The sequence below is a fragment of the Leptodactylus fuscus genome, chromosome 3 (genome assembly GCF_031893055.1).
Source record: "Leptodactylus fuscus isolate aLepFus1 chromosome 3, aLepFus1.hap2, whole genome shotgun sequence".
NCBI classification, from domain to species: Eukaryota; Metazoa; Chordata; class Amphibia; order Anura; family Leptodactylidae; genus Leptodactylus; species Leptodactylus fuscus.
The window spans coordinates 178,518,715-178,542,205 of record NC_134267.1 but is presented as its reverse complement, the minus strand read 5'-3'; the positions used below and the strand labels follow the sequence as shown (position 1 = coordinate 178,542,205).

At 43.7% G+C, this 23,491-nt stretch overlaps 1 protein-coding gene across 1 annotated transcript in view; it reads left to right on the top strand.

The window, feature by feature from the left end:
- The window catches only part of SLC9A9 (solute carrier family 9 member A9), a 571,893-nt gene that overhangs the window by 399,522 nt on the left and 148,880 nt on the right, over nucleotides 1-23,491 (top strand). Inside the window, exon 13 of the mRNA XM_075268848.1 lies at nucleotides 22,207-22,255. Coding sequence (XP_075124949.1) covers nucleotides 22,207-22,255 — 49 coding nt within the window. The remainder of the gene's footprint in view (nucleotides 1-22,206; nucleotides 22,256-23,491) is intronic.

Sequence of the window (23,491 nt, the reverse complement as noted above, 5' to 3'; positions counted from 1 at the left end):
GGGTGTGAACCCAGCATCAGGTGGACAGTGTACAAGAAATAGGGACTATCGTAGATTTCAGCCATGAAGCCATTGTTTGCACCAATAAATTTGTTTAAGGGCCTATTATTATGAAATGTGGCAAATACAACTCAAATGGGTAAAAAGTCTAAATTTTATGGCCATTTGGTAAAAATTGTTATGTTTGGCATGCCTTGTATGAATAACCCTCCCATATTTTTCAATGCATGTCCACCAGACAACTGGTATACATACATTGGAAAACATCCTCTATACGGCTCACAGCTGCCTGCAGCCATCACTAGGGGTAGCTCAGTGCATAGGAATTAATACAGCTAACATTGAACTTATTGGCAGCTGCAAAAACACAGTGTATTAGCGTCAAAAAGCAGGAGAATCAAAGCCGGGCCTCTTCACCTCACAGGCCCCATAGCAGCTGTGTGGTCTGCCCGCATGATAGGAGTACCATTGCCCGCATTGGCTTTATTATTAATGTAGTATCAAGCTCTCAGATAGACAATAGCTTCCTATTTTACAATAAGACTGTTTAGTACAGAGCACACATACTTGTACAGATAAAGTAGGAAAACTATAGCCAAGGGTATATCTCTTAGATGTGGGTACAGTATGTGTGCGCAGAAAACTGCTTCAAGTTTCTGTAGACAAAAACCTATAAATATTAAAGGCAGGATCTTTTCCAAGCTTGACTTAGAACACTTGTGTTATATATTGAAAATGTGATAGTAGATAGAGGAATGGAGCCACCTGTGGCTCTGGGGCACCGTGTTTGACATGCCAGCATTCAAAGCTGAATTCTATAAATATTCGATGAATGTGAAGAAAATGAAACTTGAGCTTTGCCGTCTGACTGTCCCTGTCCTTCAGCATTGTTGTTCTTTCAGGATCTTGCTTTAAAGGGACATTACTTAAGTTATGTGGCTCAATCCATTAACTGGGAAGGGCTGGAGATCCATTTCTCTGATTCCTCGAGACATGATTGAATGATAATATTCTGGCAATATTGTGAATTGTTCCTAGATACAACACAGTTATACAGTTTCAGTAGTACAATGGAAGTTGTATAGTTCCATATGCAGAACAAACCTGAGTATTTTTTTTTTCTGAGTAACACGTCGGAATAGCCTTAAGAAAGGCTATTCTTCTCCTACCTTTCGTTGTCTTCTCCGTGTCGCCATTCGCCTGAAATCCTAGTTTTTGTCGGCATGCAAATAAGTTCTCTCACAGAACCGAGCGCGGGCCCCAGCGATCAAACAACACTGGGGGCATCCCCAATGCAACAAGAGAACTCTCTCCAGCGCTGCCTCCACCTTCGTCAGAAACGTCCTCTTCTTCCCACGCAGTTTTCAGACTTCTGGGCCTCGGGCAGAGCAGACTGCGCATGCCCACAGGCCACGAGAAAATGGCCGCTTACAATACTGTGTAAGTGGCCATTTTTTCATGGCCTGTGGGCATCTGCTCTGCCCGAGGCCCAAGGCCTAGAAGTCTGAAACCTGCACTGGAAGAAGAGGATGAAGATGACATTGCTGACGAAGATGGAGGTTGCGTTGGAGAGAGTTCTCTCGCAGCATTGGGGACGCCCCCAGTGCTGTTTGAGCGCTGGGGCCCGCCCCCAGTGCTGCCAGAGAATTAATTTGCATACCGACAAAAAACTGAATTTCAGGCGAACGGCGACACGGAGAAGACAACGAAAGGTAGAAGAAGAATAGCCTTTCTTAAGGCTATTCCGACGTGTTACTTAGAAAAAAAAAAAAGCATTTGTATGATAGGATCCCTTTAAGGAATTACCTGTGTCTATGTTTGGGATTCGTAACTTTGTATCAGTAAAACATCCAGGTTTAACTAAGTACAAAATGAGGGGGGGTGTCAAAGGGAAGCAATAACTTATTTGTGCTGTAGTATGGAGTGTTAGGGGTGCTCTTATTCAGTGTGACCACATGCACTATATACTGGACCACACTTGTACCTTCTGTTTCAAGCAATAGGAATGGTACATCTGCAGCCTGGCAATTAGTAGGGGAACAAGCGATTACCACTAATTGTCAGACTACTACCTACTACTGCTAAAAATGGAAAGGACAGGAGCAGCCCAGGAAGCAGAAGTTCAATGTGCCTAGGCAGCACAGTATAAGGGTACTATTATACATAACAAAGGTACTAGTAGTCCCCAAAATAAAACTGATAACTAGAGATGAGCGAGTAGTACTCGATCGAGTAGGTATTCGATCGAATACTACGGTATTCGAAATACTCGTACTCAATCGAGTACCACTCACTGTTGGAGTGTAAAAATACAATGCAGAACCAACATTGATTGGCCGAATGCTATACAGTCGGCCAATCAATGCTGGTTCTTCTCCTACCTTTAGAAGACTTCTCCGTGCAGCTTCCCCGCGGCGTCTTCCGGCTTCTTCATTCACTCTGCCAGGCATCGGATCTGGGCAGAGCCGACTGCGCATGTCTGCTTGTAGTGCGGGCATGCACAGTGGGCTCTGCTTAGGCCCGATGCCTGGCAGAGTGAATTCAGAGCCGGAAGATGCCGCGGGGATGCTGCAAGGAGAAGACTTCTCGGAGGATCCAGCCCGACCCTCACTCGTGGACTTGGTAAGTATAATTTGATCGAATGTTGCCTACCCCCGAAATGAGCATTTTCCCCCCATAGACTATAATAGGGTTCGATATTCGTTTCGAGTAGTCGAATATTGAGTGGCTACTCGAAACGAATATCGAACCTAGAACATTTTACTGTTCGCTCATCTCTACTGATAACCTCTAATAGATGCATTCAAATTTCAAAACAAGTAAAGTAATAACCAAAATGGCATATGTACAAATAGATAGGAAGAATAAATATAATTTTGCTTCAGTGTCTCTGTACAATAATAATATAATAATAATAATTAGAGATGAGCAAACAGTGTTCTATCGAACTCATGTTCGATCGGATATTAGGCTGTTCGGCATGTTCGAATCGAATCGAACACCGCGTGGTAAAGTGCGCCATTACTCGATTCCCCTCCCACCTTCCCTGGCGCCTTTTTTGCTTCAATAACAGCGCAGGGTAGGTGGGACAGGAACTACGACACCGGTGACGTTGAAAAAAGTAGGCAAAACCCATTGGCTGCCGAAAACATGTGACCTCTAATTTAAAAGAACAGCGACGCCCAGCTTCGCGTCATTCTGAGCTTGCAACTCACCGGGGATGGAGGTTTCCGTCCAGTTAGCTAGGGCTTAGATTCTGGGTAGGCAGGGACAGGCTAGGATAGGAAGGAGAAGACAACCAACAGCTCTTACAAGAGCTAAATTCCAGGGAGAAGCTTGTCAGTGTAACGTGGCACTGACGGGCTCAATCGCCGCAACCCAGCTTTCCGCGGATCCTGAATGGAATACACTGACAGTGTATTCCCGTATACCCGATATATACCCCCGATACCCGTTCCAACGGTGTGCCCCCCCACCTTCACCCCAGAAATACCCTGCAAGTTCCCTAGCAATAGAATTGGGGCTATATACACCCACTATTTTTGCTACTGCCATATAGTGCCATTGTCTGACTGGGAATTCAAAGAATATATTGGGGTTATAAATACCCAAATTTCTTGCTACTGGTATATAGTGCCATTGTCTGACTGGGAATTCAAAGAATATATTGGGGTTACAAATACCCTCATTTCTTGCTACTGGTATATAGTGCCATTGTCTGATTGGGAATTCAAAGAATATATTGGGGTTACAAATACCCTCATTTCTTGCTACTGGTATATAGTGCCATTGTCTGACTGGGAATTCAAAGAATATATTGGGGTTACAAATACCCTCATTTCTTGCTACTGGTATATAGTGCCATTGTCTGACTGGGAATTCAAAGAATATATTGGGGTTACAAATACCCTCATTTCTTGCTACTGCCATATAGTGCCAGTTTCTGACTGGTAATTCAAAGAATATATTGGGGTTATAAATACCCTCATTTCTTGCTACTGCCATATAGTGCCAGTTTCTGACTGGTAATTCAAAGAATATATTGGGGTTACGTGCACCCAAAATTTTTGCTACTGGTATATAGTGCCATTGTCTGACTGGTAATTCAAAGAATATATTGGGGTTATAAATACCCTCATTTCTTGCTACTGGTATATAGTGCCATTGTCTGACTGGGAATTCAAAGAATATATTGGGGTTACGTGCACCCAAAATTTTTGCTACTGGTATATAGTGCCATTGTCTGACTGGTAATTCAAAGAATATATTGGGGTTATAAATACCCTCATTTCTTGCTACTGCCATATAGTGCCAGTTTCTGACTGGTAATTCAAAGAATATATTGGGGTTACGTGCACCCACAATTTTTGCTACTGGTATATAGTGCCATTGTCTGACTGGGAATTCAAAGAATATATTGGGGTTACAAATACCCTCATTTCTTACTACTGCCATATAGTGCCATTGTCTGACTGGTAATTCAAAGAATATATTGGGGTTATAAATACCCTCATTTCTTGCTACTGGTATATAGTGCCTTTGTCTGACTGGGAATTCAAAGAATATATTGGGGTTACAAATACCCTCATTTCTTGCTACTGCCATATAGTGCCAGTTTCTGACTGGGAATTCAAAGAATATATTGGGGTTACAAATACCCTCATTTCTTGCTACTGGTATATAGTGCCATTGTCTGACTGGTAATTCAAAGAATATATTGGGGTTACGTGCACCCAAAATTTTTGCTACTGGTATATAGTGCCATTGTCTGACTGGTAATTCAAAGAATATATTGGGGTTACAAATACCCTCATTTCTTGCTACTGCCATATAGTGCCAGTTTCTGACTGGTAATTCAAAGAATATATTGGGGTTACGTGCACCCACAATTTTTGCTACTGGTATATAGTGCCAGTTTCTAACTGGGAATTCAAAATGCGCAAGGCTCCCGGAAAGGGACGTGGACGAGGCCGTGGGCGAGGTCGGGGGAATGGTTCTGGGGAGCAAGGTAGCAGTGAAGCCACAGGGCGTCCCGTGCCTACTCCTGTGGGGCAGCAAGCATTGCGCCACTCCACAGTGCCAGGGTTGCTTGCCACATTAACTAAACTGCAGGGTACAAACCTTAGTAGGCCCGAGAACCAGGAACAGGTCTTGCAATGGCTGTCAGAGAACGCTTACAGCACATTGTCCAGCAGCCAGTCAGACTCTGCCTCCTCTCCTCCTATTACCCAACAGTCTTGTCCTCCTTCCTGCCAAAATTCCCAAGCTTCACAGAACAATAACCCCAACTGTCCCTGCTCCCCAGAGCTGTTCTCCGCTCCTTTCATTGTCCCTCAACCTGCCTCTCCACGTCACGATTCCACGAACCTAACAGAGGAGCATCTGTGTCCAGATGCTCAAACACTAGAGTCTCCTCCATCTCCGTTCGATTTGGTGGTGGATGACCAGCAACCCACCCTCATCGACGATGATGTGACGCAGTTGCCGTCAGGGCATCCAGTTGACCGGCGCATTGTGCGGGAGGAGGAGATGAGGCAGGAGTTGGAAGAGGAAGTGGTGGATGATGAGGACACTGACCCGACCTGGACAGGGGGGATGTCAAGCGGGGAAAGTAGTGTGGATGTTGAGGCAAGTGCAGCACCAAAAAGGGTAGCTAGAGGCAGAGGCAGAGGTCAGCAGCTTAGGCGAAGCCAGGCCACACCCGGAATCTCCCAAGATGTTCCAGTTCGTACCCAGCCCCGAAAAACTCCCACCTCGAGGGCACGTTTCTCGAAGGTGTGGAGTTTTTTCAAGGAATGCGCCGAGGACAGATATAGTGTTGTCTGCACAATTTGCCTCTCGAAATTGATTAGGGGCTCTGAGAAGAGCAACCTGTCCACCACTTCAATGCGCCGTCATTTGGAATCCAAGCACTGGAATCAGTGGCAGGCAGCAACGGCAGGACAAAGGCCGCCTGCCGTTCACGCCACTGCCTCTGCCACTGCCTCTGCCTCTGCCACTGCCACTGCTGACTGTGCTGGCGATGCACTCCAGAGGACGAGCCAGGACACCACTTCATCTGTCTCCGCCACTTTGTTGACTTCTCCCTCATCCTCCCCTGTTCCTGTCTTATCTCCTTCTCCTGCACCATCAAAGGCACCATCAGGCGCTTCTTTACAACAACCCACCATCTCTCAGACATTGGAGCGGCGGCAGAAATACACTGCTAACCACCCATACGCGCAAGCCTTGAACGCCAACATCGCTAAACTGCTGGCCCAGGAGATGTTGGCGTTCCGGCTTGTTGAAACTCCCGCCTTCCTGGACCTGATGGCAACTGCGGCACCTCGCTATGCCGTCCCTAGCCGTCACTACTTCTCCCGGTGTGCCGTCCCCGCCTTGCACCAGCACGTGTCACTCAACATCAGGCGGGCCCTTAGTTCCGCGCTTTGCACAAAGGTCCACTTGACCACCGACGCGTGGACAAGTGCATGCGGACAGGGACGCTACATTTCACTGACGGTACACTGGGTGAATGTAGTTGAGGCTGGGACTGCTTCCCAAACTGGCCCGGTGTACCTCGTCTCCCCGCCTAACATTCCTGGCAGGGACACGAGAAGAACACCCCCCTCCTCCTCCTCCTCCACCGCCTCCTCCTCCGCCACCGCCTCCTCCTCCGCCACCGCCTCCTCCTCCGCTGTTAGATTGACCCCAGCTACGAGTTGGAAACGTTGCAGCACTGGCGTTGGTAGACGTCAGCAGGCTGTGCTGAAGCTGATCAGCTTGGGGGACAGACAGCACACTGCCTCCGAGGTGAGGGATGCCCTCCTCGATGAGACGGCAATATGGTTTGAGCCGCTGCACCTGGGCCCAGGCATGGTCGTTTGTGATAACGGCCGGAACCTGGTAGCAGCTCTGGAGCTTGCCGGACTCCAACATGTTCCATGCCTGGCCCACGTCTTCAACCTAGTGGTGCAACGTTTCCTAAAGAGCTACCCCAATGTTCCAGAGCTACTGGTGAAAGTGCGGCGCATGTGCGCCCACTTTCGCAAGTCGACAGTAGCCGCTGCTAGCTTAAAATCTCTCCAGCAACGCCTGCATGTGCCACAACACCGGCTTTTGTGCGACGTCCCCACACGCTGGAACTCAACGTTTCAGATGTTGAATAGAGTGGTTGAGCAGCAGAGACCTTTGATGGAATACCAGCTACAAAACCCTAGGGTGCCACAAAGTCAGCTGCCTCAGTTTCACATCCATGAGTGGCCATGGATGAGAGACCTTTGTGACATCCTACGGGTCTTTGAGGAGTCCACAAGGAGGGTGAGCTCTGAGGATGCGATGGTGAGCCTTACAATCCCGCTCTTGTGTGTTCTGAGAGAATCCCTGATTGACATCAGGGATAACTCAGATCACACAGAGGAGTTAGGGATAGCATCCGATCCGTCACAGCTGGAGAGTAGGTCCACACATCTGTCCGCTTCATCGCGTTTAATGGAGGAGGAGGAAGAGGAAGAAGAGTTGTCCGATGATGTGATGGTGATACAGGAGGCTTCCGGGCAACTTCGAATCGTCCCATTGTTGCAGCGCGGATGGGTAGACATGGAGGATGAGGAGGAAATGGAGATTGAACTTTCCGGTGGGGCCAGAGGAGTCATGCCAACTAACACTGTGGCAGACATGGCTGAGTTCATGTTGGGGTGCTTTACAACCGACAAGCGTATTGTCAAAATCATGGAGGAAAACCAGTACTGGATCTTTGCTATCCTTGACCCCCGGTATAAAAACAACATCTCGTCTTTTATTCCGGTAGAGGGGAGGGCCAATCGCATCAATGCTTGCCACAGGCAATTGGTGCAGAATATGATGGAGATGTTTCCAGCATGTGACGTTGGCGGCAGGGAGGGCAGTTCCTCCAGTAGGCAACCAAGTTCTCACCGGTCCACACAAACGAGGGGCACACTGTCTAAGGTCTGGGACACCTTGATGGCACCCCCTCGCCAAAGTGCCGCCACGGAGGGTCCTAGTGTCACCAGGCGTGAGAAGTATAGGCGCATGTTGCGGGAATACCTTTCCGACCACAGCCCTGTCCTCTCTGACCCCTCTGCGCCCTACACGTATTGGGTGTCGAAGTTGGACCTGTGGCTTGAACTTGCCCTATATGCCTTGGAGGTGCTGTCCTGTCCTGCCACCAGCGTCCTATCTGAGAGGGTGTTCAGTGCAGCCGGTGGCATCATCACTGACAAGCGCACCCGTCTGTCAGCTGAGAGTGCCGACCGGCTCACTTTGATAAAAATGAACCACCACTGGATAGAGCCTTCATTTTTGTGCCCACCTGTGTAAAGCACCCCAACATGAAACTCCATGTCTGTACTCAACCTCTCCAATTCCTCCGCATCCTCATACTCATCCACCATAAGCGTTTCACAATTCTGCTAATACCAGGCTCCCTCCACCCTGATTTCCCCCAACTCTGCTGGTTAGAGGCTCCCTCCACCCTGATTTCCACCAACTCTGCTGGTTAGAGGCTCCCTCCACCCTGCTTTCCCACAACTCTGCTGGTTAGAGGCTCCCTCCACCCTGCTTTCCTACAACTCTGCTGGTTAGAGGCTCCCTCCACCCTGCTTTGATACAACTCTGCTGGTTAGAGGCTCCCTCCACCCTGCTTTCCCGCAACTCTGCTGGTTAGAGGCTCCCTCCACCCTGATTTCCACCAACTCTGCTGGTTAGAGGCTCCCTCCACCCTGATTTCCACCAACTCTGCTGGTTAGAGGCTCCCTCCACCCTGCTTTCCCACAACTCTGCTGGTTAGAGGCTCCCTCCACCCTGATTTCCACCAACTCTGCTGGTTAGAGGCTCCCTCCACCCTGTTTTCCCACAACTCTGCTGGTTAGAGGCTCCCTCCACCATGAATTGGTCCAAACTGGGCTGTTTAGAGGCTCCCTCCACCATGAATTGGTCCAAACTGGGGTTTTTAGAGGCTCCCTCCACCATGAATTGGTCCAAACTGGGCTGTTTAGAGGCTCCCTCCACCATGAATTGGTCCAAACTGGGGTTTTTAGAGGCTCCCTCCACCATGAATTTTCCCAAACTGGGCTGTTTAGAGGCTCCCTCCATCATGAATTGGTCCAAACTGGGGTTTTAGAGGCTCCCTCCACCATGAATTGGTCCAAACTGGGGTTTTTAGAGGCTCCCTCCACCATGAATTTGCCCAAACTGGGGTGTTTAGAGGCTCCCTCCACCATGAATTTGCCCAAACTCTGCTGGTTAGAGGCTCAATCCACCCTGATTTTCAAAACAAATGTTGGTGCCAACCTCAACTTACTACAAGGGCCAAATTCACTGCTGGTGACAAGCTCTCCTCACTGCAAGTGCCAAATACACTTGTTTCAAGGTGTTTTCCTACTGTCAGAGAGGTGTTATTGAGTGTGTAAAGTGTGTAGTTGTTAGGCTGTGATGTTGGGGTAATAGAGGGTCTTTGGTGTGTTAGATGCCCCCAGACATGCTTCCCCTGCTGTCCCAGTGTCATTCCAGAGGTGTTGGCATCATTTCCTGGGGTGTCATAGTGGACTTGGTGACCCTCCAGACATGGATTTGGGTTTCCCCCTTAACGAGTATCTGTTCCCCATAGACTATAATGGGGTTCGAAACCCGTTCGAACACACGAACATTGAGCGGCTGTTCGAATCGAATTTCGAACCTCGAACATTTTAGTGTTCGCTCATCTCTAATAATAATACATTTTATTTATATACCGTCAATATATTCTGAGGTGCTTTACAAAATGTAGGGTTCAAGTACAGACAAAAAAAAGATACATTACAAAGAAATAATCAAGTCACACAATGGAGCTGCAGACCCTACTCGTAAGACCTTACAATCTATGAGGTGGCATCGGAGGTAGCATTGTTTTAACAATAGTCCAGACAATTTTGTAATAGAGGTTACTGTCATTGCACAAACATAAAACTGTATGAGCCATCACCATTTGTGTCCTTTACTGTACAGATGGTGCCTGGACATATAAAGTTAGTTTCAAACGGCATCAGGTCGTATGGGGTAATGTGGGAGTGTGAACAGTGGAGGGTTCATTTTAGGGAATCTAACTGCAGAAGGCTTTACATTAGGAATTGTGATAGGCCTGTCTGAAAAGATGTGTCTTTAGTTTGCGCTTGAAGCTGTAGAAATTGGGAGTTAATCTGATTGTCTGGGATAGCAATCCAGAGAAGTGGTGCAACTCAGGATAAGTCTTGTATACGAGCGTGGGAAGTTCTGATAAGACAGAGATGAGGGAGGAAATGTATGGAAGTGCGGCATTATGGAGAGCCTTGCGGATGAGGGGGATAACTTTATATTGTATTCTGTAATGAATAGGCAGCCAGTGTAGTGACTGGCACAGACCGGAGGCATCGCTGTAACGTCTAGACTTAGAGATGAGCCTGACCACTGCATTCAGAATAGATTGTAGAGGGGAGAGTTTAGTAAGGGGAAGACCGATTAGTAAGGAGTTACAGTAGTCAAGGCGAGAATGAATCAGAGCAACAATAAGTGTCTTTAATGTATCTGTGATGAGGAAATGACAGATTCTGGAGATGTATTTGTGGAAGAGATGACATGAGTGTGCAACTGATTGAATATTGGAGGTGAAGGAAAGGTCTGAGTCAAACATAACCCCAAGGCAACGGGCATAGTGCTTAGAAGTTATAGTAAGGTCGGAGACTGCAATGAAGATGAAGCGAGGTATACATTTGCTGGCTTCAACTGTGTATGGTGCAGGTATCATGTGTGTCAATCTAAACCTTAAATCTAAATGGGTCAACAGCGTGGTGGATATGACTGGGACCCCCAGGTGGTTTGGGACCCTGTTTCCAGCAGCATAAAAACGTTCTGTTGGGTTAGGGGCCCCAAACTTTGTGACTGGCTTTCTTTAAACTGTATGGGGATGAATGATGGCAGTACTGATCTTTTTTCCCTATGAACTATACCTCTCAGCGAAAAGACGGCATGAGTAAGTGATGTGTTATATCATCAATGGGCGCTTCTCAGCCCGACACGTTTAACAGAGAACAAGAAACCCCTCCCCACCTCTCTGATAGAATCGTTCTACCTCTTTGAGCTTCCATGTAGTTTTTTCTGATGCACACTCCACTTGCTGTTTTCATAAATTCCTAGACAGTGGTTGGTATCAGCATGTATTATTATGTAACCACGGTGTACTCATTCATTTTCATGACACAGAGTGGTAGTCACAGCTAATAGTTGATGTTATATAATCCGTGTAGGAGTACTGTATGTGAGGTTCCACAAACTCCCAATTAAAAATCACAAGGTAAACCAAGGATAAAGTAACTATTAAATTGTGGATTAAAGGGAAATCACAGATTTAGTAAATTTACATTGAGAGATCCTGTGTCATATGGAGAGTATTTTTTTTCTGTTCATCTGATATAGTTGAGGACCAGAAAGGAGTGGATAAGTCACAACTATAGCCACTGGTAAAGATATCGCCATCGCTACAAATTATATCATGTCATTTTTTAGAGTTTTTTTAGTATACTTTCTGTTCCAGTGGAATTTTGGTCCACTCCTCTTTGAAGATCATCTCTAAATCATTAAGATTTTGAGGCTGTCTCTTGGCAAGAGCTTCAGCTCCCTCCATAAATTTTCTATGGGATTAAGGTCTGGAGACTGGCTAGGCCACTCCATGACCTTAATGGGCTTCTTTTTGAGCCACTCCTTTGTTGCCTTGCCTTGGCTGTATGTTTTGGGTCATTGTCTTGATGGAAGACCCAGCCATTACCCATTTTTAGTGTCCTAGCAGAGGGAAGGAGGTTGTCACTCAGGATTTTACAGTACATGGCTCCATCCATTCTCCCATTAATGGGATGAAGTAGTCCTGTGCCATTAGCAGAGAAATACCCCCCAAATATAATGTTTCCACCTCCATGCTTGGCAGTGGGGATGATGTTCTTTGGGTCTTAAACTGTAAATTTTTATTAATCATTTTCATAAATTTTTACAAACAAAAACAAGGTGAAAACATATACAGTATAAAGCAGTAGACAAGTTAATGACTCACTGTCCATACCAAGATGTGCCAGATACCCAATTATAAACTCATCACAGGCTGGAAAGACCATGTATCTATCTTTCCAAAAGAGTATCCAATTGATTCTTAAATATAACTTCTATTTGTTTATTTAAAAAAGGTATACTATAAAAAATTGCCCTAGGCATATATGGTGACAAAAAAACGCTACTTTGCGGTCAGTGTACTTGGAGACAGTTACCTAACCGGCAAGTGTCTCTATAGGGATACACACTGGACTCTGTCCCTACCAACAAGTCCTATCTCCCTAAACCAAAAATTGGAGTGTTGCTGTTGCTTGGCTAATTCTGATGTAAACAGAAGCTAAGATAGACAAGACAGCTCCTCCTCCCAGGTCCTTCGAGGCTACTGACCTACTGTCACACCAACAAAGGAATTCTGGAAGTGGAATATGTCACTAGCTCTCTGATAATAGCCTTATAAGCCACAGCAAACACATCCCTTACTAAGAAATCCCTACGCGTTTCATCAATCCTTGAATCATCAGGGGCTAGAAAAATAGTGTAGAGGCACAAAGCCGCTTAGTAATGGGAGAAAGACGGTGATGTATTCTGACCGCCGGCAGGTCCGCATATGATATCATATTGATATCATATATATGATATATTTTTTATAGTATACCTTTTTTTAAATAAACAAATAAAAGTTATATTTTAGAATCAATTGGATACTCTTTTGGAAAGATAGATACATGGTCTTTCCAGCCTGTGATGAGTAGACAAGTTAATCAGCAAATATCACTGCCTGAGACGTTGAAAATAAAAAGGAGAAAAGACCAGAGGGAAGGAATGGAAAGAGAGAAAGGGGCCTTGTGACTACTATGGTGTGCTGAAGATGGAAATATTTGTATTAGAAATTGGATACTATACATAAGACATTATTAGAACTTTATACACTGGACCTTGTAAGAAAAGAGGGAAGAAATAAATGCCTGTGATGTATAACAGATAAGATAAGATAAAATAATCCTTTAATAGTCCCACAATGGTTAAATTTCAGTGATACAGTTTCATAGATGAGTGAAGCTTTCTATAGTTAGAGTATAAAATGTGTTTCTCTTATGCTTTCTTAGGCTTAAGTCCTTGCAAGTCATTCAGTTTCCTTGCATCACTGCCTCTTATAAAGATTTAGTGGATTTTAATTGGCTGCAAGACAGCTTTGAGTGGGTCTTCTTGTGTTAAAAGCTGGTAAGACTCCGTGTCATGATCCGCTCGCCATGAGACTGAGGACTGTGCTCGAAATCCCATCCCTCTTGCCAAACAGCTTAAAACACTGCATAAGCCTTGCTATGAAGCACTGAAAAGACTCTGTTATATAGGACTTTTCAGAGTATAATATTCTAAATGTGAAGGCATTGTAAAACATTATAGTCTTCTCTCTATGTCACCCTCTAACCTCCTTTCACCTTTTCCTCCATCTCCCCCTCCTGGAGTTACTGTTCAGGGTTTTTGACCCTGAAGCTTCTGGAATACAATGTTTCTACTTGTTCTGACTTTTTTACAATCCTGTTGTACTTGTTCTTTTATTCTCTTGAAAACCAATAATCTTTGAAATGGGAAAAAAACCAAAACATTATAGCCTTAAAGAGGTATCTCAGTATCTTTGACTATCAATTGGATATGCCATAAATACCTGATAGGTGTGGGTCACATCTTTGGGTCCTGCGTCTATCTCGGGTAGGTCGGTCTACACGTGAATGGAGAGGGATTGTGCATGCACACATCTTTCAATTCACATGTACCGGAGTTGTGGAAATAGCCAAAGCTGATTTTGCTTTTGGGACCCACGTCTATGTATTTATGGCATGTCCTATACAAATAGCCATGAACACTGAAAGTGCTGGGGAAAAAACATGGCAGAAATGCATTGCATTTTTTTCTGCAGCGTTTTTCATTAAAATTTTACTGAGTTTTGCTCTGCGGACTTTCTGTCTCTATCAGGGCCGGCTCCAGGTTTTTATGGGCCCTTGGGCGACAGAGCCTCAGGGGGCCCCCTTGTGAAGGAAGCGGGAGTCGGGACACTGCGCGCCGCTGTGGCCAGACGAAGCGAGTGACGTCACACAGGAGAGTGGCATCACCTATGACATGCCTCACAACTTTTGAAGAGCAGAAAGAGGGACAAAATGAATGGGTTTTAAAGCTGACCGCCGGCAAGCCATCCCCTGTCCAGTTTCCCCGGGATTTACGATGGAAACCCCAGGGTGGACAGTGGCAGTAGTGTGAACCCAGCCTAACTGACAAAGGTCTTGATGTCTAGGTGCACATTACATTTATACTATGCTAGCAGAAAGACCCAGCTTTACATGTGTATATTTCATTTTTTTTTTGTGTAGTGGCCCCATAAGAATTGCCCAGTTTTTCACTGGTCTATTATATATGTTGTTAGTGTGTCATAAGTGTTGTGTGATCATGTGTATCTCATTTCGGATATCAATGAAAAACCTGCAATCTTTTGTTATAGAAACCTGGAGTAAAGCTGTGTGTATGTGACCTTGTGTAACAGTGTCGTCCACAGCGCCCTACCCTTTTAAAGCTGACCTACGACCGTAAAGAAAAATGGCTTGGCTGTTATGGAAACCTGGAGTAAAGTTGTGTGCATGTGGAGACTAAGTTCCTGCCAGCTTCTATTGGCTGATAAAGGACCTGTGACATGTGTACAGCAATTAGAATATGAATGAAACACTTGCAGGCTTGTATTGACTAATGCATGTCATTGTTTTGGGATCAATGTATCTCAGGAACGGTACGTCCTAGAGAGCTGAGACCCATTCTAAAACCTTCCCGAACACCTGATGTACTTGTGTGCCAAATTTGATTAGGATTGGTCCAGTTGTTTGGTCATGCATAAAGAACACATGGACGGGCAGACAGACAGAAACCCATATATATATATATATATATATATATATATATATATATATATATATATATACAAGAATTCATTTTTATAATATAAAGAGATAAGATAGTTCATGCATCTGTTTAAAAAGAAAAAAAAAAATCTGATGCCAAAATAATGTATGTAGACAGACCATATGGAAAGCACATCTGCTTTACGTAGACTTTAGTGTTAAAAAAAAAAATATCTATCTACATAGATAGAATTTTTTGTTGTTGTTTTTTGCACTACAGCAAAACGTAGTGTTCCATACTTTCCTGTCTTTGCAAATATTTCCTTGGTATCTATTTAATTAAAAAAAAAAAAAAAAAAAAGCTTCAGACCACAGACAATTTTAGTTGATATCTTATCTTTATCCTGTGGGTAAGAAAATTAAATTCTAACAAGCAATAGTTGCTATTGGGCCCTGAACCCTCTAGGGGCACCAAAGGTCTCGCTGAGATATACTGTAAAACATGTCGCTATTCTAAATGACACACAGATTTTTGCATTGGGATCCAGAAGTTTCAAGTTGCACCTCTGTGTATAATACTATGTAAATAATGATGTCAATGCTGATATTAAAAAATTGTGCACATTATAACATACTATACCAAATTGCCTATAAGAAAAGACACAAGTTTCTATGTCTATTTATTGATAGGACACACACACACCCATTATTTACTAGCAGAGTGCTGTCTTCGGCTTCTTGCATATGACATTGAAGTTTTTTACGTCCATTTTGCATCAGTTTTGCTTCCGTTCTGTTTTTTTGGTTTTGATAGTTGAGTGTCAACAGTTTTGCATCAGTTTTTAACTGACAGTCAAAAAACCCCAAAAAACCAGATGAACTTCATTGTTCTATTTTTGGATTGATCCAACTCATTAATCCGTTTTTAATGGACGTGAAACGGATAAAGATAGTGCATGTCACTTTTTTTGACAGATGTGAACAACAGACCACCATAAAAAACAAGTGAATAGACACATTGGGGTTATTTATCATCTGCCCCTTTTTTGGTCATTCTTTTTGCAGGTGCTCCTCTTTTTAGACTAATTTTACTTTGGTACTTATTTATGATCTAGTCGCATCTTCTTATTAAATGTTGAGCACGTTAGGGCCGGTTCACATCTGCGCATGGGTTTCTGTTCGGGAAGCCAGCTTGGGGACCCTCAAACTGAAACCTCGACATAAAAAAGCAGTTACCTAAGGAAACCCGCGAGCCACTCAGTTTCCACATGAAAAATGCAGAGAGAAAAGTGCTGCTTGCAGGACTGATGCAGAGAGGGGAACGGAATGGCTCGAATGCAGATGTTAACCGAGCCTTATTTCGTTTAGATGCGCCTTTTTTGGCCATGTGCACGTCAACCCTTTTTGGTCAAAAAGGTGAAAAAAGACACAATTGCTCCTTTCTATTGCATTGTAACCTGACGGGCTGTTTTATGCTGTCTATGGACTGGAGTGCATTTGTGCCTTTTTTAAAAAGGTGCAAGTCATAAATACAGTGTGAAAAGGACCTTAATTTACGCCATGCCCATTTTCTCTCCAAAAAGTGTCAAAAGCAGCATAACGGCGTCAAAAAAGGCGCCAATACTTCATAAATTCAGAAAAAGACCTCAAAAAGTCTCGATTTACACCAAAAAAAAGGCACGGGTAGCTTAAAGAAGACCTTTTACCTCCTCAGGCACATGCGGTGTAATACACTGCTAGAAAGCCGACAGTGCACTGAATTCAGCGCACTATTGGCTTTCATGTTCTGTGACCCAGACGAAGAGCTATCTGTGCCGGTACTGTAGCTCTTCACCATCAGAAGGGCGTTCCTGACGCTGAGAGGTGAGTAAGGCCCCCCCAGTACTTGTGTATAGACGAGTACCATCAGGAGGGGAGGGAGGCGTTCCTCACCGCTCTCACAGTACAGCGCAATAGACGCTGCTGTGAGGAATGGCGTCCCTGACTGACTGTCTGACAGGGGGATAGTTGACCTTTCTGCTCTCTTCTGTTGTGACTCTAATAACCATCATAGCCATTCTAGTTATCTATATTGTTCATTAGTATGTGTATTTCTGAGGATGTTTGATAAAACCTTGAAAATTCCTGTTTCTTATTTGTTCTTTACAGGTGGGACTTAAATGACAGCCGGGGAAAGCGTTTCATATTCTAATAATGTGCATTTAAGTAACCGTGTGGGTGTATACGTGTCCCTATTAATTTGATTATTTGTTTACAAGGGTAAACACTCTGTATGAGTAATTATCTTCCAAAAGCATGGGAAAATAAGCAAGAAAATCACGCAGCTTCAGTATATTACATCCCACATGGAAATGTAAAAGCAAATTTAAACTCAGAAAGAAATTGGGACTCCTCATACTTGTCGGAATCAATAGCTTTTCACATCAAGTACCACCGTTTTTTAAATTAGCACACAAACCGAGTTGTGTTTTCTCAGCAATGTCAATAATAAACCCATCACAAGCTTTTTACACATAATCAGTCACAACCTGCAGCCTGTTGGCAAAGTACTGCAGAGGAACTAGATTAATTCCTACCCAAGGAGAATGATCTTTCTGGGTCAGTCAGAGAGCTCATCATAAATGAGGTGTTGAGGGGGTGATACCAAGCCAAATATCTCTAACACTCCACATTTATTTATGTACACTGTTTAAGAAATGTTTTCATCAATTATTGGTTTCTGCTTATTTTTATGATTTTGTAAAATCTAATTTTGCCTCTTTTTTTTAATTCATTATGGCAATGGAGAAACACACCCTTTTATCAGTTTTACAAAAAAATAGTAGCACGAACGCATCAGGAAACATGCCGCTCCGAGGTTAAGTAGTCACTATGTACTGGGACAGTTAGGGTCAGTGCACACAGAGTTTTTTGGCGCTGATTTTGATGCAGAATCCGCCTCAAAATCAGCCTGAGGTGGATTCAGCGTCTCAATCAGTGCCAAAAACTCTATGCACTGACCCTTACAGATGCAGCAACTAAATGTATGTGTGATGCAACACAGCATGTTACCACAATATGGTTGGACTCAACATGAGAATGCAAAATACCAGCACAGTTGTGTATCTTTACTGTACAATGTCAAAAATATCCTAAAATACAGTATAAATATCTGTTGTTTCCATCAAAAACTTGGTCTGAAAGCAGAAATTAACCACCACAAACAAGTTAAAGAGTAAAAAAATGAGGGTGTGGGCTAGGTTTACATCTGCGCCAGAGTCTCCACCGCAGAAACCGTGTAAAATTGCCTGCACAGAAAACCCATTTAAATGAATGGGTTTTAAAGCTGAGCGCTGGCAAGCATCCCCTGTCCAGTTTCCTGGGGGTTTAGGACGGAAACCCCAGGGTGGGCAGTGGCAGTAAAGTGAATGCCCCTTTAATTGCCCATAGTAACCAATCACAGTGCATCTTCCATTTTATATCCTGCAGCTGAAAAATGAAAGGTACGCTGTGTTTGGTTGCTATAGGCAATATTTTATTTTGCTTTTTGCTTTCAGACACTGTAATAAATTTTCTCCTCTATTTGTAGTACCTTTCACATTATTCTAATGCTATAGTTTTTTCTTCTTGTGTTGTACCAAACGCTCTTTTAAAACACTACAAAAGACTGTGAGTTTAAGGCCCCACGTGGCATCCTGCAGCAAAAAAGCTGTGCGAGAAAAACCTTCACGGCAATGCATTTTGGTTCTTCATGTAGCGCTTTAGAAAGAAAGTCCATAGAGGTTTCCTCTGCGGACTTTCTGTTTCACCATTGTGCCTGATATACTGGTCAAAGTGCGGCCATTTTCGTAAGTGAAAAGTAGCCTCTGCTAGGATGAAAACATTCAGAGCACACTCCTGTCATCTTCGCACCGTTGGCTGGCGGAGGAAGACGAAGGGGATGAAGTGGCATTTCATGTCACTGTCCCACACGAGGCTTGAGGGTGCAGTTCAGTGCATCCCATTGCATCAGCATGGATGGTGTGAAGGGGAGTGGAAAATGGAGGAAATGGAGACTGACCCTTACAGTTGGGGGCGGCAAAGTCATGCCAAGTATCACACTGGCACACATGGCTGACTTCATGTTGGGTTGCTTTTCAAGAGACAAAGGCATAGTTCACATCATGGAGAGCAAACAATACAGGATTGAGCAAAAAATCAGATTGAGCTGATATAGCGTGACTGAATTGCTGTGTATCACACTTAGCTTTAGGGGATAGACCCTTAAAAATTAGATTGAGCTGATATAGCATGACTGAATTGCTGTGTCTCCCATTTAGCTTCGGGGGTACAGCATTAAAAACACGTTTGACCATACATGGCCCGACTGAATGAACAGCTGTCTCCCACTTAGCTTTGGGGGGTAGACCCTTAAAAATTGGATTGAGCTGATATAGCGTGACTGAATTGCTGTGCCTCCCACCTAGCTTTGGGGGGTACAGCATTAAAAACAGGTTTGACCGTACATGGCCTGACTGACTGAATGAATGGCTGTCTCCCACTTAGCCTTGGGGGGGGGGGGGTAGACCCTTAAAAATTGGATTGAGCTGATATAGTCTGATTGAATTGCTGTGTCTCCCAGGTAGGTTTTGGGGGTACACACCGTGAAAAACTGGATTGAGCGTACATAGCCTGACTGAATTTCGGTGTATCCCATCTAGGTTTTGGGGTACACACGCTGGATATCTGGATTGAGCGTATATAGCCGGACCTAATTGCTCTGTATCCCTATTTTGGGGTTACACACTGCCTGAAAAGCTGGTTAACACATATATGTAGCAAGAACTAACTGCTCTGTATTCCTGCTATTTTGTGGTGGGACACCCCTAAGAAAAGCTGGTTTGTACGTATATAGCCGGTTCTAACTGCTCTGTATTCCTGCTACTTTGTGGGGGGACACCCCTAATAAAAGCTGGTTGGAGCGTGTATAGGAAGAAATAACTGCTGTGATTCCGGCTATTTTCTTTGAGGGGGACACCCCTGAGAAAAGCTGATTTTCACTCATATAGCAAGAAGTAACTGCTGTGGATTCCTGCTATTTTTTTTTGGGGGGGGACACCTAGTAAAAGCTGGTTTGCACGTATATAGCAAGAAGTAACTGCTGTGGATTCCTGCTATTTTTTTGGGGGGGGGACACACACCTAGTAAAAGCTGGTTTGCACGTATATAGCATGAAGTAACTTCTGTGCATTCCAGCTATTTTGTGGGGGACACCCCTAATAAAAGCTGGTTTTAACGTGTATAGCAAGAAGTAACTGCTGTGGATTCCTGCTATTTTTGGGGGGACACCCCTAATAAAAGCTGGTTTGCAGGTATATAGCAACAAGTAACTGTTCTGTTTCCCTGTTTTCCACCGTCCGTGGAAAGCTGGACTCCTCTCCCTGCAGTATATAGCTCTGAGAAGAGCTGTTGTTGTACTTCGGTTTTTCCCTGCCTATCTGAAGCTAATGCCTATTTAGCCCTCAGCAGATATGTCTTACTCCCTATCTCTAACCGCAAATCTGGCGAATATGGCGGCGGCTGTTCTTATAAATGGGAGGTCACGTTTTCGGCAGCCAATGGGTTTTTTCAATTTTTTTTCAATGCCTCCATTGTCATAGTTCCTGTCCCACCTCCCCAGCACAGTTATTGGTGCAAAAAACGCTCCAGGGAAGGTGGGAGGGGATACGAATTTTTACTGCGTATGCCACGTGGTATTCGATTGGGAACGAATGCATCAAACGGCCTGATATTCAATTGAATACCTATTCGATCGAACGGTGTTCGCTCATCTCTACTAGTGATCTTTCATGTATATCTGCATCTGTGAATTGTTCTGTAACCAATCTGACTCTTTTCTTACACCCCCCCCCCCCCCCACACACACACACACACACACACCTTTATTACTGGGAATATCAGGTCATAACAAAGGATAGAAAAGAGGAGATAACTGAGCTTTAGTTTTGTTTTTGCCTGTGACCCTGAGACCAGATTCATGTGTCTAATGTACAATGTGATCCGCGTGAGCACTTTTTGGAGTCTTTCTTCCTATAAGGTCTTTTAGTCCTTATGGCAACGTAAAACTCATCCTTGCCCTGACAAACTTCTTGACATTTTGCAAGAGCAACTATTTTACTATGTCTGTGTCATTAAAAATGGCCCATTACTGGAGGATAATTATACGAGCAGCCTTCCATGAGCTCCCGAGCACTGCACTTGTAAAATGCTCGAGCTTAATGCACTTCTACTCTCTGCACTATTCACAGCCATTTCAGGTCTGTGGTTTTTCAAGATGGCACTTGGAGTTTTATATACACTTGTTCAATGTTTCTCTTAAGTTGTAAATATTTGACTTCTTCTGTGGTTGCTGTAGGTATGTCAGAATAAGGCTATGTTCATACATACTGCATTGCCAGTGTGCAATTAGCATTGTGCAATAGCAAATACTCCTGACAGTCGGATTGTTTTAGTAGTTTAGCTTGCTTTGTAGTGTTTGCTTTTGTACATATACCCTATAACTTAAGAGTACTGTGGGAAATGTTGGCACTGTATAATTATATACAGTATATATACCTAGATTATTATAGGTGAACATACTTTACAATATGAGGATTCTGCTAAAAAAAAAAAGTATATAATGTTTTGTTTTTTTACAGTGAGAATCAATGGCAGATGTACATGTACAGTATACATACATCCACATATATAGAAACAATGTGTCTTATGTAGACATGGGGAGATTGCCGCAATGTATACATCAACCTACTCCACAAACATGAGGTGGACAGAGCATGGATGTCTGCACGGACATTCCGCGTGAACACATTCCGTCACAGCGTTCCACTCTGGATTAGACTCAAATGAATGGTCCTAGTCTGGAGGGTGCTGTCACGAGGTGGACACTGGGGCTGAATCAGCCGCGGCATCAGCCTGAAGAAAGGGCAGCTCACTTCTTTTTTCCGCAAGCAGGAACAAACCACTAACGGTAAAAAGAACGCTAGCAGTCTACATAGACCTCTGTTGTGAGGGGGCGGATTCTGCATCAAAATCTGCTGCGTGTGAACTAGCCCCTATAGGATCACCACTAATAAAAACATACAATATATCTATATGATTGAGGATTATGTGAAATCCATGCATACAACAGTCTACAGCAAGACAAGGAGAGGGAAAAATAATGAAGTTGTGTATTAGAAAGTGTGATCATTTTCTTTCAAGTTCAGAGCTTGTGAATAAAAGCTGACCTGTTCATTTGTTTCTGTACTTACAGGGTTGGTGTAGATCCAGACCAGGATTTGAAGGATCGACCTGCAAATCAGGTGAGCATCTCCAGAGGTTATTCTATTAAGACTTAGGCCTTATTCACGCAAACACATCTAAGGCTAGGTTCACATTTGCTTTCAGATGTCCGTTCGGGGGGCCCACTTGGGGACCCCCAAATGGAAACCTAAATCTGCATAAAAAAGTGGTTACCTTAGGAAACCCATGGACCCCATAGACTATAATGATAATGGTGTGCTGTCCATGCTTAATCCACATGTGAAAAGCAGATTAACTTTTTTTTTTTGTTTCATAATTTGTATGTCTCTGGGTCGGTCATTGCAAAACAGATGACACATGCATGTCATCCGTTTTTTCACGGATTCATAGACTTTAATTTATGCAAAAAAAAAAAGGAAGTGTTTTCATTGCGTTTTTATGGACCGTAAGAATAAACACATTCAAATGAATAGGTATGTATGGGGTCCATGAAAAATGTATAGGTCATGCACTCGTACAACATCACTCGTATGAACTGTGTGAATAAGGCCTTATGCTTGTTTGGTTTTATGGGGACTGTAATTTAAACATCCCAAAGAAAACCAGCTGTATAACCTTTGTTAGAGTTTTACATTAATATTAGATGAAATGTAGGATATATAACTAAATATGATATTATGATAGGATATTGTTAAAATGTATGTATGTTTGATATGCTGCCATGCTTGATAAATAATACTTATTTTAAGCAGCCTCTTATACAATACTTTGTTGAGGTACAAAAATGAGGTTCCCTTAAATGGTGTATCTCACTATTACCCAGCGCCTTTGACACCTTTAACAAGCAAAAAATGATGTTTCGTATGTTGCAGCAAAGTTTTTTGTAACTTAACCACAGGAGCAGTTTTCTGTTAGATTTATGTCAGAAGCAGCCGTATAGCCAGCTTCTTACAGGAGTTCCACAGGCTCTACAGCAGAAAAAATTGACTATAACATTTTCAATGAAGACTTTTTAGAAAGAGAACAATAATATATGTATATTTATATATTTATATCTCAGTGCAAAGGTGGCCATAGTCTAAGTGTCCTTGTGAAGTGCTGCTGGGACCATGACCTGGCACAGAATAACTTTACTATGTGGGACAATCTAAAAAAGATTTGTTCATTTTGGAAATTTCTAGCTCTCAATATTTTCTTTTTTTGTAGCTGATACATCAGTTTAGGATGAGAATAATGAAAGATTCTATCTCCAGCTGTGGGGTACGGGGTGTGCAAGGCAAGATTTCTTTTCTAAA